Source organism: Phodopus roborovskii, unplaced genomic scaffold (genome assembly GCF_943737965.1).
Source record: "Phodopus roborovskii unplaced genomic scaffold, PHOROB, whole genome shotgun sequence".
Lineage (NCBI taxonomy): Eukaryota > Metazoa > Chordata > Mammalia > Rodentia > Cricetidae > Phodopus > Phodopus roborovskii.
Genome location: NW_026126407.1, coordinates 8,597,660 through 8,615,807, shown reverse-complemented (window position 1 = coordinate 8,615,807; position 18,148 = coordinate 8,597,660). Strand labels below are relative to the sequence as shown.

At 40.1% G+C, this 18,148-nt stretch overlaps 1 protein-coding gene across 1 annotated transcript; it reads right to left on the bottom strand.

Moving 5' to 3' along the window:
* Positions 1-603: 603 nt before the first annotated feature.
* Aspa (aspartoacylase) lies at positions 604-17,748 on the bottom strand. The gene is made up of 6 exons (XM_051180048.1): positions 17,377-17,748; positions 12,232-12,427; positions 9,974-10,067; positions 6,854-6,961; positions 3,335-3,444; positions 604-1,512 (listed from the first exon to the last, which is right to left on the bottom strand). Exons 1-6 carry the CDS (start codon positions 17,607-17,609, stop codon positions 1,315-1,317), a joined length of 939 nt encoding a protein of 312 aa, XP_051036005.1. The 5' UTR covers positions 17,610-17,748; the 3' UTR covers positions 604-1,314.
* Positions 17,749-18,148: the final 400 nt, after the last annotated feature.

The following is an 18,148-nucleotide window of genomic DNA, read 5'->3' as shown; positions in this document are numbered from 1 at the left end:
GGGATTTTTGTCACTTGAGACATGGAAGAACTTCTTGAAAACATGTGTTTGTGATCCCGAGTCACAGATTGGGCCATATTTCCACTAGTGCCCACTACCTTCTGTTACTGATCTGCACCATCTCTGATGGTGGCTTCTGGGACAAAAGGTCAGCCCCTCATACCCTGTGGTTATGAATCTGGGTGACTGTGTTCTTTCAGAATGACAGTTGCAGCTGCAAACAATGTATCTCTTTCAAACTTTTCACACCAAGGACAAGGATTAGCTCTTTGAGGGGAATGTTTCTTCAAGTATTCACATACCACCTTTATACCCAGCTTTTATTTCCTTTCACATCTTATCTGCAGAAAGATGTGAAATTGTTTACAGATGTAAATGATATATTATTTATGATTTATTAAAGCTTGCCTGAGAATTCAGAAAGCAAAATCAGCCACAAGCCATAGAAGCCAGGCACATGCTTTTAATCCCAGCAGCCAGAAGCTAGGAGGTGTTGGTACAACCTATAATCCCAGGACTCAGGATTAAGAGGTAGATAGACCTTTGTGAGTCCAAAACCACTCAGATTGATCCAGTCCTAAAGAGAAACAGCTCACACAAAGATGATCTCAGCACCTAGGACCACACACCTTTAATCCCAGCATTAGGGAGGGATATAAGACAGGAGCAAGGTCTCAGCATCAGGCACTCATTCTCCAGCCACACTGAGCATAGGAACACCCCAGACCTTTTAGAGGTAAGAGCTCTCTGGTAGCTTCGCTACTTTGCTTCTCTGATCTTCAGGTTGAACCCTAATACCTGTCTCTGGGTCTTTTATTTTTTCATGCTACTTATCAGTCATGGCTAGAGTTTACAGAGTGGAAATTTAATATACTGTCATTAATTCAGATGTCAAAACTTAAAAAATACCAAGTTTGTACTATTAGTTTTTAGTAGCACTTATGCATTACTTGAAAACACATATTCAGTTTGTCTCACTGTCTCGATACATGCTAAGTTGCATGTAGCATCGATTTCAATGTTATGTTTTGAATGTGAAAGTCATTAACTATGTTAAGCTACCAGAACGTAATGTAATGTTAACACAGAAACCAGAAACACACTTGTCTGAATGAGCTATACATAGCGTATTCAAAATATATCTGAAAGACATTCATTAATTTATTCTTTCCTTTCAGAAACTGGCCTTGATGCTTGCTGCTTGAGGCATGGGGCGAAGTGCTGAGGCAAAAAACTAGCATAAGGCACAGCCCTGCTCTTGCAGGGCTCACATGGTCCACAAGACTCCCTAGAACTGTGAGCTTGCGGTGATTTTTAGTGCAAAGTGGAGTGGATACTTTTTGCGTTGAGTGTCAGTTTCGTTGTCTTTGCGAAGGCTTCTTTTTTTTCATAATATGCAGCTTCATTCACAAACACCGGGTACACGGTACAGTCTCCACCCAGGGTAATAATCTTTCCATCAAGAGACACAAAGACAGGATCTCCAGGGTGTAATGGCTTCCAGTCTTGATCCTCTCAGGAGACATCAAAATATACAAATTACATTTGGCTTTTTCTCCTGTTTTTAATTTTTTTCTGTTACACTGTAGATAACTAACATTGTCTATTTAAAAAAGACATTCTCCATTAGAAAGAGATACAAGAGGGATGCATTGAGACGTATGTGAGCCTTCTAACACTAATGCTTTAGACCAGTGGAGCCCTAGTCCAGCTCCAGCTTTGCTGTGCTTGCCAAGTGTCTGGGGAGTTGGCTGAGATGATTCTCTAGGCCAGGGCAGGGCCTGGGCCTCTGCATTCCTAACCTTTCCTAGCAGCATCAGCATCCTGTGGAGTTTGTTAGAAAAGTAGAATTTCATCCCCTGCTGAGACCCACTGAATTAACAATCTGCATGTGAATGAATCGAAATTGAGCTGGGCTGCCCAGAGCACTTTTTCTCAGCTCTAGCTGCGCTTCAGAATCTCTTGGGAGGCCAGCATACTCTTGCACCAGTGGGAGGAGCTGGCCTCATCTCAGAAACAAAACTAGAATCTTCCATCTCAGGGACAACAGGCTTAGTAGATATTCAAACGTGTTTACAGAGATAACAGCCTATCAATATCTCTTGTAGAAAATTCTTTCTCTTCTCTCCCCGCCCTTTCTGTGTTTAGTATTCAGAACTAACTTCAGAGTACTCTGCACATGCTAGCTCTACCACTGAACAATACTCCAAGCCTTATTTCTGTCTTTTTCTTTGAGACAGGGTCTCACTAGTTTGCTCAGACTGGCTTTGAACTCACTTTTTTGGCCAAAAAAGTCCTTTAGCTTGTGTTCCTCCTGCCTTAGTCTCCCTAAGTGGCTGGAATTACAGCCACCAGACCTGGGTCAAGCCATTCCTTATAGTCTAGCAATACTAATCAAGTTGGTTACTGTCCTCATCCAGCCTCCTGGGACTTTTATATTTGAAGTATGTTACTGAGGAGAACACACTTGAACACTCCTGTGTTTGAGGCTGCTGTGACGTTGTCAGCTGGCCTGTGTTTCCTGAGCTAGTTCTTTGCCTCTCTACTACACTCCATCTTTTAAAACCATTGCTCATGGCTCCTCTTCCATGAAGCTACAGGCAGGATGTACTCTCTTGGTCTGAATTTGTGGGCAGGGTGCTTTATGAGGTTGCCTGATGGCTATTAGAGTCATTAAGTAGGGACTTGACTTGGATCAGTGGTTTTCAACCACCGATACTCGAGCCAATAATGTCAGATCATCTGAGATTCTTGGCACTGTTTTTAGAAAGCTCTCTTCTTGGAAGGGAAACTTCTGGGGGTGAGGGGTGGTGGGGGTGTTGGGAGGAGTGGAAGGAGAGGAAACACATTATACACAGCAACCACCCAGAGATGGCCTGGGTCCTCTCTGCTATAGTTTGGGATGAGTAGTGTCCTCCAGTGGTCCAGGCATTAAAGGCTCGAGCCCTAGAGTGGTCCTGTCAGGAAAAGATGCTGATCTGTAGGAAGTGGTTCCTTGAGAGAAGCCCTTAGGTCACTGAAGAGTCTGGAGGGGTCTGTGGTCCTGCCCTGTACTTCACATCTTTGTCTGTGCAGTTTGCTTTACCATGTGCTCCTGCCCCAGCCTCAAAGCACTGCAGCCACACTAGAACCCCCAGAATGGGGAGCAGAATAACACTTTTTTCTCTTTATTAGTCTTTGTGTGTGTGTGTGTGTCTGTTATTTCATTATAGTGATGGAAAGTTGACTTTAAATACTAATAAATTAGCTACTATGCACAAAATGCTGTATAAATGGAAAAATTACACTCCAAAGTAGAATACTACTGTCAGTATTTCAAAGAAACAAATGTTACCTGAAGATTAGGATGGATAACAGCAGCCACTTCTCCACTCTCATTCCTTGGATAATCAACTTTCTCCATTATTTTATAGACTTCAATAGCACAGGGAGGAAATTCTTTTCCTATGGTAAGAAATGGGATGTGTTAACCACAGCTATAAAGAAATGTCCTAGAAAAAGGGAAGCTGGCACTTTCAGGAAGGAAGAACAATAGGAAGTGAAGAGTGCCAGAAGGCAAACAGTCCATTACGGAGGCCCATAAATGTCAAGAAGCTAAACACGCTCTGGAATTAGTCATGTCAGCACATTCCCCACAAGTGTGTGGGACAGGGAAAGAAACAGAAGCTACCTGTGTCAATGTTTGCTAGGACCATGACCAAGAGAGCTGCTGGGCTCTCTTCTCCTGGTTTTCCTGGCTGTGTGCTCTTGAGCAACATGCTGGCCTTCTGCAGGTTCATGTTCATTACCTCTCAGGTGAAAATTTGGATGAGTTTATGGCAGAGTCCTTCTTTCTGACATTGTGTGACTGTGTGTCTTCACAAAGATATCCAGCAAGTCAGCTGGATTCAGCATGATGGGTATTTGCCTTAACCAAGGACACTGACATATGACAACTCCCGAGGAGGGAGCTCTTGTGATGCAGTGAGTCTGTTCAACAGTGGAGTGCAACCCCCAAAGATGGTGCAAAATTGAACAACCAAGTGCCAAGAAAGATTAGACAGAAGAATTCACAGATACAGGAGGTAATCTCTGGGAGAATATAGGAACCTGTGTCTGATGGAAGGCCTAGAGTGTGCTATGGCTGAATCCTAGAGGACAGCCTTCCTTCCCTTAGAGTGCAATTGGAATGGGGAGAAGTGTCATCACTTCTAGCTGGCTTTTGCTGTGTAACACATTAGCTCAGAACTCAGCAGCTTAAGGTTTATCCCCCTACATTGAGCTTGTGACTCTGTATGTCGGCGGGCAGGTCCTCTAGTTTGGACTGGCTTTGATTGATATCCAATTGTCTTGCTGACATGTGCAAGGTGAGCTGGCAGGTCCTCTGGCTGCTGGACGATCTGAGATAGCCCCACTCTCATGTCTGACATTTGGTAGGCTGCAGTTTGATTTGTGTGACTGTGTACTGGGGTCTTTGTGTTTTCCATCCTGTAACCTTATCAGTGGGGACCGAGTCACATAATGGCCATGGAAGATCCCAAGAGCAGTAAGAAAGCAAGCTCCAGAGTGCTAGTGCTAGTCTTTTTCAAACTTCTGGGGCATATATATATGCACACACACACACACACACACACACACACACACACACACACACACACACACCTTTCCAGTGAGTGATAATAAATTAATTATTGTAAAGATAGGGTTTCCTTGTGTAGGCAAGGTTGGTCTTGAACCTTGAACTCATTTATTTACTATTTCAGTCTCCCCAGAACTTAGAATACAGACCTGCACCATCACACTTAGCTTACTGTTATTTTAAAGTCAATTTGTTTACTTATGCTTTGGTTTGCAGTGTGTGTGTGTGTGTGTGTGTGTGTGTGTGTGTGTGTGTGTGTGTATACATGCACACATGTGTATTACATGTGAGTGTGTGGTTATGTGCACCCTTGGGCATGCATGTGAAAGTCATAGCAGGGTATTGAGTGTTGTACTTTGTCACTTTCGACCTTACTTCTTTGAGACAGGTTCACTCACAGAACTGGAAGCTTGGTATTTGGACTAGGCTGGTTGGCCAGTGAGACCTCAAGATTCATTGATCTTTGCCCCACAGTGCTGGAGTTACAGAAATGGTCAGCAATATCTGGCTTTTTATGTGGGTGTTAAATATTCAAGCTCAGGTCCTCATGCTTGTAGATCAATTGATGGTACCCACTGAGCTATCTTGCTTTTTCAAAATTAACAGCTTGATTTTTAAAAATTAAGTCTTTTGAACACTTGTCCAATTTTAGTTTATTTAATGCTTCACAGCCATTGAGCATTTGGGTCATTTTCATTGTTTTATTGTTGGAGACCGAGCTGCAATAGCCAGCCCTTATGCAATGCCCTGGATGTGCATGCTTCTTTGAGACATGGAGTTGGTGGGCCATGTGACTTGTGCATTTTAAGAAGGAAGTACTGAGGATGCAAAGATGGCTCAGTAAGAGTAAGAGTGCTTGCTGGGCAAGCATGAGGATGAGCGTGGACACTAGCACCCAAGAAGGTGGTCAGGTATGATATGTGTGTCTATAATCAAAAGCATTGAAAGGAAGGGCTCAGAAAGATTGCCCTGTTTGTGGCTACCAGCCTAGCTCCAGGTTCAGCAAAACATCTTGTCCTAGAGAAATAAGGCAGAGAATCATAGAACAGTCCTCACATGGCCCAGCACACACACACTAACACACATGTGCTCATATACCATGTACATAGGCCACACTCTCTGTCCCATACAAACAACAGATAAGCAAGAATAAAAAAGAAGTAAATACTATAAAACTATACCCTAAAGGGTCTTTGTTAATTTTAATTTACATGCTCACAAGAAAGAGATGGGAATATTTTCTTTTCCTACAGCTTTGCCAGAACTTAATAGCAGGAGTATCATCAGATTTGAATATTTTCTTAATTTAATGAATGAAAACATCTTATTACTTGAATTTGTACTCTTTTGATTACATGATCCTGAACATCTTATGTTTTATTGGACTTATGAACATTCCTTTTTTTTTTCCTATGTTCTGAGCCAGTAAGTTAGCCATACACAATGATGGGTGTTATTTTCAGATGTATATGTGATATATTTTGATCATATTGGCCCTCCACTATTCTCTCTTGTCGCCTTCCCACTTCTGGTCAACACTTTGTGCTTCCCGACCAGCCCTTTCTACTTTTGTGTCTTTTTTCTAACCCAGTGAGTTTCCCTAGTGTTGCTTACAGGAGTATAGCGAGGGATAAGCAAGTGAGTATGAGCAACTTGTTAGTGAGGAAATGTCTCTCCTTCCCCAGTAACCATTAGCCTTCTACATCCTCACAGGAAGGTGGACCTCATCTGTCTTTGCGGTTTAAAATGGAAATCAATGGGAAAAGGAAAATGACTTGCTTTGGGAGCTTTTCTTGAATGTTTTTTTTTTTTTTTTAAATCGGTCATCCTTTAGGAACTGTTGAGGTGAAAAGACAGTTTTCACTTTAGGAACTGAGTATGACACACATCTGTAATGCCAATCCTTGGAAAACTGAGGCAGGAAGATAGAGAGTTCAAGACTGGACTAGGTAGTCTAGGTAGTGAGAGGGTGGGAGGAAGGCAAAATCACACACACACACACACACACACACACACACACACTCACACACTCAGAGAGAGACAGACATACACACACTCTCTCACAGAGAGAGACATAGACAGACACACAGAGCTAGCTAAGATCATAAATGTGACAAATATGATCTAGATTATCATTACATTTCACTATTTAGTGGTTAAGTTTTACTCAGAGACACCCCGTCGTAGTTAATTCATGTAAATAAACATAAGGAAACAACTGCACCCATCACTCACCTTCATTGAAATGATGTATAAAATCAAGAGCATGTTTAATCATTCTTCTCATTTGGTCCAAAATATCAGCTCTCAGAACACCCTGAGGCTGAGGACCTACTTCTATACCTATGTACAGAAGGAGACACATCACTTTTATGTAGGTAGTAGAATACATTGAAAGATTAAGCATTTAAAAATATAAATCTAGAATTTCAGTGTTATAGCAGTTTAGTATCATAGAAAACAATACAGATAATGTCGGAGAACATACAGAACATGGAAACCCACAGAGCTGTGCTGAGGTATGAACTCAAGGTGACCCTTTTCTTTTATATGTTCTTCAGTATTGTCAAAACATTAAAAACTTACTACTTAGTAAAAGATGCAGACCAAGCGAGGTTGACAAGTAATAGGTGACCACAAAGAGAGATTGTCATAGATTTCATAGTTACCTTCACAGGAAGAAATATATCTGTAGTCAGAATTCTATCTAACTAAACTTTGGGTTTAGTTCATATGGGTTTTGAGCAACATTCTTGCTTTCATTTAACAATGTAATTATATCTTATTGATAAGATGATAAAATTTTTTTATAAAATTATACTCGTTTCTTCTATCTCCAATAAAACTGTGCCTATCCTGTCTTTACAGTGGTTGCTTAAACATCCATCCTCATTGCTACAAACAAAATTCTTTCTCTAGACCACTTCTCTAGTCCCTTTTTCCTGCCAAGTTCCCACAAAATCATTTCTTCAATCACCACCTTCTCCATTCTTTAAACTATTTGTGAATTATGGTAATACTGCATACCATAATTCCATTCCACCAATCTCATAAATTCCTTTATCTTCATCTTATTTTTAGCCATCTCTATTACTTCCTAGTCTATTAAAACTTAACTATATATTTTTTATCATCTTTGGGTAAAATTTTTGTTGTGTTTAATTGTTGTACAAAGAGATCTTTCTCTACATGTATTGTATCATAGGTGTTGGTATGGTATTTATCTATGCATAAATAATTTGTACAACTCTGCAAAAATATGTAGGAGAGATTATTTGTCCACCTCAAATTCATCTGTCTTCATTCTAACTGAATCAGAATTTTGATTGAGTATTCACAGTTCAAGGTAAAAGTACTTTGTTTTCAGCTCAAGAGTACTTGTTGAGTAGCTTAAGTCACTTACAGTAATCCCAGCACTCTAGTGATTGAAGGGCCAAAATAAAGGATGTACCTGGGAGACGCAAGAGCCTCTTTATTTAATAAGCTATTGTTATGATGTTTAAAACTACAGTGGATATCTTGAGGCCACAGTAAAGATACATTCAAGATTGTGGAACAGAAGAATAAAAAGATACAGAAGATGTGGCATTGTAGGTCTATGTGGAGAGCAAGGGCTATAGGGTGGTAGGGGTGGCACTTCATGCAGAAGAATCAGTTGTTGAAGTTTGTTTTCCCAAGTTGACAATATTTTTCAAACCAAAAATTAACCTTGTCAGTGCAGAATAGTCAAGTCCATAGGATATGACTGACACAACTAGGAGGGAAAGGAAGAAAGAATGGTCATAAAAAGTGCTAAATTTGAAATGAGGTTATGCCTAGAATCTAAGATTGTTTCTAATTACTCATCCATGTTGGGGGTGGGGAGTGTGAATAGATATGCTTGGGTTTGATCATGAGGCTGGCTGTAGCAAACTACAACCACCTTTTGGGATTAAGTTTACCTAGAATAATCCTGGTAGGTTTGAGGAAGCTTGGCATTAGAATGGTCCTTATACAGTTAGTAGCAGTTAAAATACATTTGCATAGACAGTCTTTATGACTATAAAGTGTTGAATCAACAGGTTTTTTTCCTCCCTATCTCCAGGGCTTTTATTCATTATTTAATAAATAAACTCCAAAGAAAGTTTCAAAATTAGGAGAACACATTAACATTCCTAACTTAAAATGTACTTACAGTTCATCATGTTAAGATGTTTTAAAATTTAGTTCTATTTGCAAGGTACCAACATATCAGCAGACATTTGTTCTAACTAGGAAAAAGCACCGACCATAAATATCATAGACCAAGACTGATCTTTTAGACTTCACAAGTCTTTTCCTTTTATTCAGTGTCAAATGGAACCAGGCTGTCTATCCTGTGTTGTTATTATTTTTGCAGTGCTGGAGGTTGAGTTAAAGTCCTCATGCATGCTATGCAAGAACTTTCGTATTAGCTACATTTACAGCCTTATCCAGTATCATTTAGGCTCTATTTTTCCAGACTATTTGCCTGTCTGTCTGTCGATCTATTATGAAGTATTAGAATACTAGGCAAGGACTCTATCACTGAGCTATATCCTCAGGCCAAAGTTTTGGTTTTTAAAACTATGTAATGATATTATATATTTAGCCTATATTATACCCACATATTTGAATATAGTTCTCTAATTATAATAACAAATTATTTTAACCATGCAACAAACCTCTCACTATTTGAATAATCAGAGCTATTGTTTTTTTTTAATTTTCATTTGCTTCTATTACTTGTCAAGCATCTCTCAAGTTACTCTTGTTTAAAATATTTGAGAGTTAACAAAATAGATTCGAGTTGTAGTAACAGTTTTATTTACAGTGTAGTTTGTAGATAATTATAAAATTATACTAATAGGTCTCCTAGGAAGCAGAATGGAGTTACACCTACTATAGTAAATTTCCATCATGGAATAATTATCTGATTACAGTCCCATCTTCTCATTAGACCCAGAACTCCTTGAGGTAAGATCATGTGTCTTGTTCACTGCAACATCCTAAAAACCTAGCACAGTATTGATCTCCAGCAGACACACAAATACCTATGGAATATACAGATCATTGCAATACAATATGGTGGAGTCAGAGAAGCTTCTATTCCACTTGAGTTTTGGGAGTGAGAACATCAGACTGATTTGAAAGTCTGAATGTTGTATCAAACAAAATAATATGAACAAATCTAGAGATCTTCTCAGAGAAACTTAGGTATGGCTAGGGCTTTCCTACAGTCAATCAGCTCTCTTGATCATTATAACATTAATGATATGTGAGGTAGCGAGATTATGTTCTTTATGTGTCAGTGAAGCTGTAATTTCTTTACCTGTGCCAGTAGGAAGTGTGACTTACCAACAGGATACTTGGCAATGGAACGGGTAGTGGAATATTTGAGGGAAGGATGCTCGATAAGATAAACATAGCAGGGTAATGGAGCCAAGGAGGTCTGAACAGAATTGAAAACATCTTTCTTAGTGCACAAAGTATGTTCCCTTGGCTGCTACAGAGTCAGTAGTCCCTCCAAAATGCTTCACATTGTAACTAAAATTAACCTGACAGTCTTGTGAAACATTCTCTAAAACCCAATGTTATAGCTTTGAAAACATGCAAAGGAATTACATATAAAGTCAAACTATATTAGCTTTCTGGGTGAAATGTACATAAGACAATACTCCAGGATGCAAACCAAAAATAGAAAATAAACATTCCTTCTGAACACATTTTTCTCCTTCTGAACACATTTTTCTTACATCTTTGTTTACATTTACTGTTTAACAGAATATTGGCCTTAAATTCTGTTACTATATGGGGTCCTGATCTCTACAGATAGTACGTGGTTTTCCCCCACAACTTCTGCTTATTTCAGTGAGAATTTGAGCCAGGTCTCAAGGTGAGACAGAGCATCGCTCTGTATTCCTGGCTGCCCCGGAACTTACAATGTAGACTGAGCTTATTTCAAATTCATAGAGGTCCTCCTACCTCTGCCTCCTAAATTCCAGGATTAAAAGTTTGTGGTACCACATCTGGACTAACCTCTAGGTTTTCATAACTAGTTATAGGCCATGTGGTTCCACATATGGTAACTAAAGCATTCAACTTTCTCTTCAATGAGTGAAAAAGATAGCTACACTGTGGTCTCCCCCGTCTTCCTGTCCCCCCTTACCCCCGAAGTACTAGGTAGTCACTGTCAAAACTCAAGAGAAAAGAAAGAAATCGCTAATATTGACTATAGGCTATAAAATGAATGAGGCAATTTATTAACCCAGCATCCTTTGTTCTCCTACTTCTTATTGACAGCTGCTGTCTGTCCAGTGATCCTATTCAGATCTCTGTCTCTGAGGTATTAGCTTCCAGCCCCCATCTTAGTCCCTTTCCATCACTTTAGACCCCTCCAGTGTTTGGAGGAACCAGTGGGCCACACTTTAGGAGTACTGGCTGAAGTGCCTGGGCCTGACCACTGTGGAGGTACAGGTGCCATGCTGTGGAAGGAGCTCATGTGTAAAACCAGTTCTCCTCACAGTGGGCAAGCTTCTTATTTTTGTCCAGCTCGACTGTGTGCATCCTTCTGGGGACTTTCAGCTTCCCCGACTGTTTAAGGAAGGCTGCCAGAGCTCTGACGAATTCTCACTGGCTAATATCTTTTACAGTAATTCCAGAAAACTTGTGGCCTCCATGCTTCCAGTCATGGGGAAGGGCTAAAATACCTTAACTATTCTATCTCATTGAAGATTTTTAGCATTTACAGGTGGTTAAGTGTTACTATGCCCATTTTATAAAATAAGGGAAGCAAGGTTTTGGGACGATGAGTATCTTGTCCAAGGTTAATGAATAAGGGTGTCAGGATTTGAACTCAGGTTCTCATGGATACCCATGTCAAATTCATTCTATTGAGTCATATCAGCTCCCAGGAAGGAAGGATATTTATTATATAGAAACAAACATATAATTCAATATTTGTGATATCACTGTTATTCTAGCAAACTTTTCTGTAGTGGAATTTTTCATTCTGAAGATTTCTGAGTCTTGTTTGTAACTGAGCATAAGTCATCATGGTCAGCACTCATCTGCACCTCCAGTGAGTGCAAAGGACACACTCAGCTGCCTGGCTTGAAGTCTGGATGCACTCATGAAACACACACCGAAGAGCAGAAGTATTTCAGTGCATAGAGACCAGATGGGGCCAAGGGCAAGACACTAGGGAGCCAAGTCTCCTTATCCTTATCCTTTAGTCAACACTGAATAATCTATTGAGCTTCCTATAGCTGTGCAGTTGAGATGCTTCAACTGCACTGTTTAAAATTTTGGCATTAATTTTACTTTTTGTTTTTTTTTTCCAAATCCTACACACTTGGTGGCCATCTGCATAAAATTTATAACTTTGTAAACTCAAGTATTCACAGATGTTTTATTATTTGCTCATTGTGTTCATTGTTTTATTTCCCTTTCTCTTCTCTGTCACTGCTGCCTCTGTCCCTTTGCACAGCACTTCATCAAGCCTCCCATTTGGCTGTGGAACATGACCCATTTCTCTTTGTCCCACCTTCTTGACATCTTTCAATGACTTAAAAAGGAAGGATCCCAAGATAACTCGTTAAGAACATCAAGATTACCTTAATATAATGAAACATCTGTATTAAAAAGTCATTCCTGGAATCTTCGAGAATAAGAGTGCAACCCATGTTCGAAGTAGTGTTGTGAAGGTCAAAAACAACATCGTAGGAATTGTCACTATTTTTTGGACCAAATAAGTGATTTATTTCTTGAGCCCTTCTCACTTCATAAGGTAAGTCCTCAGACAGCTCTTTGCTGTTTTACCAGAAAGAAAAAGATTAATGTCAACTATGGCTGCAATAATATACATACACAACAGGAACGAACGGTATACAAAGGATCAGTTGTAAAACCTTATGTATTAAAAATCCATGAAAACATGAAAACATATCTGCAGCAAATGAAAAAGAACTCTTTTTTCCAGCTGACCCCATATATCCAGTGCTTCACTGGTGTGCTTATAGCAATGTTAGGTTTACTTATGTGGTGGGTCTCAGGCAGGGCTTTGCAAATGGAATTTACCACATGACTTCAACTTTAATTTGATAAGCACTTCCTTGTAGTTATGGTGCACTGCTTATTTCTTATGGGACAAGATCACCAACCTTCTCCCCACCACTGTGGTTCCAGGGCAAAGATGTCGTCAAACGCAGGTGCTCATGTCTTTATTGGGTATTTTAAAATTGGAGACTGGGAATGATTTAGGGACATGGTTTACAAATGACAAACCACAGACCCTCCCCAAGTACAAACTTACACAAACATACATAACATACATGTGTTTTTCTGGAACAAGGAGGGTTGGTAAGTGATAACTATATTCTCAAATGAGTCTTTATCCACTCTCTCCTTACCACTTGCAATTGTTACACCATTTTTATCCCCCCCCAGAACCGAAGCTAGAAGTTTGGGTCTCATCTAGCTAGGCGAGAGCTCTGTCACTGAACTACAGTCCCAGCAAACCTCCTTGTTTTTTTTTTTTTTTTTTTTTTTTTTTTTTTTAATTTTAGATGGTCTTGCTAATTTTCTCAGGATAGCTTTGGATTTATTCTTTAGCCAAAAATGGAGGATTGCCTCCTGCCTCAGCCTCACAAGTAGCTAGAATTACAAACCCTTGGCTGTCTGAACAAAATTTACAATTTTATGGATGCAGGAATTCACTAAGGTTTTTCTTTTTATTATTTATTCGTTGTTTTTATTATTTCACTTGCTTCCTCTCCTGTTCTCCTGCCTGTCACCACTGTCTTCATCCAGGTTCTCAGTTTGGCTATGGAAGAGAACCACAAGGGTGCTCTACACATCATAACGGCTTAGACTCATACTTCTCTATTAAGTTTCTCAAATAAATATGTTTTTACATACTTCCATATGTTTATATTACCTGGCTATTTTTTTTAATAGTTTGTGTCAGAGTCTTTCCTGCTTAGAAGTCACATCTGCAACCAGGAAGTTGTATCAGCCCTTTTGTGATGAAGCAAAACCCATAAGGAAGAAAAACGTGCATGTTAGGGAAAGTACAGTGGGAAGAGAGACAAGCCAAAGTCATTGGTGACATTAAGGAGCTGTTGCACCTGGGCCACCTGCATTTGAACATAATGCTTGTGAACAAGAAGTTTAGATTACTATTCTTGAGTTTCTATTTGCAGTCAAATACAGTTCCTATTGTGATAATACACACACACACACACACACACACACACACACACACACACACACACACAAACCCCACAGGCATTTACAAAATTAACTCATGATTAGTTCATATTATCTCAGGAGGTCTACCCCAGAACCTATTTATTTCCATTTGGGTAAGTGGCACCATCACCTGCTCAGATGTTCAGAGTTAAGGTTTTAAGTTTTGAAAGACAGTGGGAACTCTGAATTCTCATGCCTGGGGTCCAGTTACAATTAGAAGAGTCCTATGGGGCCAGACTGCAAGAACAGACAGGGGCAGACCTTGGGTGGCACTACCAGCCACACTGCTATAATAGATGTGTCATCACAGTAGGTTGCTCAGATCTATTCTGGACAGGAGATTTAAAGAGAGCTTCCTAGGTGTGTGCTAAGAGATTCATATAAAGTCCCTCACAGAAGCAGGAAGGGACAAGTTTCCCAGAGCACAGGGGAAGTGGGGGGGGTAGTGAATGGTGAGAGAAGTAGGAGAAAGAGAGGGGGAGAAGAGGAAAACATGTGCGACTAGGAAGATTGAGTCAGGGTAGGAATAGAAGACAGGAGAGAGAAAGAAAGTAAGATAGATAGATAGAGAGAGATAGAACATAAAAGAGGGAGCCAATATTGGTTTGAAGATAAAATTGAACCCAAAGCAAGGTCTAGAGACCTATAAGACTGTCACCAACTAACAATTTGAGCAACCGTGGAAAGGCTACCATAAATGCCCTTCCCAAATAGTGAGATCAACAACTAACTTATCCATGGAGCCCTCATCTAATACCTGCTGGAAACAGAAGCAAACACCCATACCTAAACAGAGTTGAACTAGAATCCAGGTGCAGATGGAGAGGACAAGACCAGGTTGCAGAAACACATAGAGACAGCTTACCTGAACAAGGAGCAACTAAGGGGCCACCAGACTGATAGCTGGGAATCCAGCATGGGACTGACTCAGGCCTCCTGAATATGGGTCTCAGCCAGAAGGACTGAGCAGTCTAAGGGACCTCAGACAGTGGAACTAGGATGTATCCCTGGTGCACAAAAGACCTTGGGAACATATCCTCCATGGAGAGATAACTGCCTTAACCTAGAGACAGGAGAGAAGTCCTAGTTCCTACTTCACATGACCTGTCAGATCTACATGACCCCACCTGGATGGCATTGCCCTACATATGGAATTGGGATGGGGGGATGGGAGGGGAGGGTAGTCAGGGTGCATGAGAGGGCAGAGAGCGTTAAAGTGAGGGAGGGAGGGGGAACTGGGATCGACAAGTAAAATAATAAATTAAATAAAGAGAGAGAGAGAGAGAGAGAGAGAGAGAGAGAGAGAGAGAGAGAGAGAGAGAGAGCTTCCAGCAGGTGAAAGGCAGAAGGTGTCTATGCTAGCGCCAGTTTTGTAGCCACTACATGAAGAATGCATGGGACAAGGATACATGGAGATCCTGTACAAGGCTATATTATCTGTGCGCAGAGGAAAGCTGGCTGTGTGGAGTGCCTTTATATGTTTTTATTTTTACTGCAGTAGAGAGAACCCAAGGCCTTATCCATGCTAGACAAACACTCCTAGTGAGACATACACTCAGCCCACTTTTGAATTATGTATTTTAAGGCAGTATCTTGATAAGTTGCCCAGGCTGCCCTTGTATGCCTCTGCTTTCTGGGTAGTGGAGATTACAAATGTGTGAATGCAAAGCCTGGCTGCTCTGTGGAGTTCTGTAAAGAGTATGTTGTAGGACTAACCACACCAGACAAGGGGGCTGGAAAGCAGAGACAGCTCTAAGGTTGCTTCCGTAAGGGACTGTGGGTAATGGTGTCATCACTGACTGTAGGAAAAGGCACATGATGGTTCATAGGAGTTCATTGGTTTATTTACCTCACAGTTTTCATGACCATTGTGAGTCAGAGCTGTCTAGCCTCTGAAGACTGTTCAGACTAAGAAACAGAATGTGAACCCAAGTGCTGAAGTCACCTAGAGGTTACTATTGGCTGTTTTTAGTAAGAAAACACACCCTAGTCCACTTCAGAATTATGTGGAAGGTACATACACAGGTTAAAAGTTTCATTCTTCAACAAATCTTACTTGTATTATATGAGCTAGTTAATAGCTAGTTTAGGCGAATAAACATTAATTGTCTTGATATAACCTCAATCACGAAGATGAAAGAATTTCTGAAATTGAAATTATGCTAATAAAATTTAGTGCACAAAGTATCAATGCTGTATAACTTTCATGGAAAACAAATATTTTGTAAAGGCAAATTTTGTTTTATTTACATTCCTTTTGCTCTGTGTTAAGACTGGACTCAAGAATTCTCTAACAACCTAGCATTTATCAGCAAACAAGTGCATGGCCAGTCTTGCTATCACAGGCCTATAATCCCAACTACTTGGCAGTGTGAGGCAGGAGGGTCAAAAGTTCTGGCCTGCCTAGGCTACAGAGTAAGCTCAGGGCCAATCTGGTCATTTTAGCAAGGCCCTGTCTCAAAATAAAAAATAACATGAGTTCAGACAGTTGCATGACTATGGCCCTACATAACCTAGTACATTAAAGCAAGAAAGCAAGCACACAATGCTGTTAGGTGCTCCTCTGGGTGCCTTACACCTTAGTTAACAGTCTACCAACTACCTGAGGTAAAAATACCATCATGTACACAGCTTTGTACATCCAAAACACCTGGCGTATGTTTAACAATACTTTTAGGATAATTAAAAAAAAAACTGTTGGTAAGAAAACAGAGGCATATACAATAGCAAATATCATGAAACAGATAAGGGCAAAAATAACTGATAATTATCAACCTGGAGTATAGTGACCACAAACACTACATGCAACTATCTAAATCAGCTGTAACCCAGATTCAGAAAGGTTGGAGGAAGTGGCTTCAGCCCTCATTTCCCTCAGTAGTGATAACCCACCACCAGAGATGAACACATCTGCCCCTCAGGCCATGGACTGCCCCAATGATGCTTAACCACTCTCTCATTCAACAAACATCAAACTGTCATCATTGTCTCAGCTAGAACTTTATCATAAACACATACTATAAGAAAGCACAGTGGTGAATTTCCCACAAAGCAGTATGTTTACAAGTATAATAACCAAACACTAATTTATTTTTATTTTTTGAGAATAATTTAGAGTCTTATTTTTTTTGTTTCACACATTGTTCATGCTTGCCCAAACACAAATTTAATGCAAAGGATTATTATATTTGTGTTTTTCAAGACACATGAGTCAAAAAATAAAGACCTTTCTTCTTTGTTGTTGTTTACTCTATGGCATACAGTAAAAGGAAGACTAATCAGAAAAGCCTGGAAGTGTAAAAAGTTTACAGCAGAGAACATGAATGCCCAGTTTGGGTAGCTGCCTAATTCACAATGCAGCATGACTAAAAGTGAAAGTAATCTTCTCTGGTAAGGACACTCTATGTGTGGATCTGACCACTGACTAGGAGTATTCACAAGTTCTCTGTCTCAGTGACTACTGCTCTTCATACACATATGATCTCACAGAATACAGAACACAGTCTTACCTAAGGTTTTCAAGGTTAAAAACACGATTCAGGTCACAGTCAATGTATCTGGCACACTTCTCCACTGCTCTTGGGTTGGTAATGAATGGTTTCACTTCCAGCCCTTTTCTCTGAATTTCAGTGCCATTCTTTAGCCAGTGAGTGACTAGAAACACTCCTGTCAGTTCATTTCCGTGAGTCCCTCCAAAGATAGCAATCTTTTTAACAGGTTCTTCAGCAACACAAGAGGTCATTTTGCCAAGTAGTCTGGTCTGATTTCTGCAATTCACAAGAGAGGAGGTCAAAGGACGCCTAACTGCCCAGAAAAGTTTAGAGCTAAGTGAGAAGTGCAAAGTACAGCGTTCTCAGTATTTAACAATTGTTTCTGTTCCAACTTCCGAGCCTGTTTATTCTATGGACACTCCCTTCTGTAGCCCCTCCCTTTACCATATTTGGATTAAAATATGCAAAGATCAACTAGAGATGCAGCTGTTAACTTCCAACTCCCTCAGATGGTCAGTAGATCTAAGTACAATTGTGTTAGCATCTCCTGCTGTAAAAATTCTGTTTTCTGTTCAGGATGATTAACTATAATAATAAGAATAAGACCACACAAAGCCTAGTCCTCCCAAATACAACAATGTGGCTTACTCAGTGTTTATGTTTCCACTGACATTTAGAAACATTTCTGAAGTGAGTAAGGAACTTTCATGGTCTGAAGGCATTTGAGTCTCTCTATAAGCAGTCAAAGGTACCCAGACTGCCTCTTGAACAGAATTCTTTCTTTCAGCAC

Bases quoted from the DNA above. Each gene is read 5' to 3' on its own strand.
- Aspa (XM_051180048.1), bottom strand. From the start codon at position 17,609: ATGACCTCTTGTGTTGCTGAAGAACCTGTTAAAAAGATTGCTATCTTT. The intron at 10,068-12,231 runs GTAATCTTGATG...AATTCTGTTCAG, and splicing joins AGATGTTTCATTATATTAAG to ACCTCCTTGGCTCCATTACC. The intron at 3,445-6,853 runs GTGAGTGATGGG...TTCTTACCATAG, and splicing joins TATACATCATTTCAATGAAG to GAAAAGAATTTCCTCCCTGT.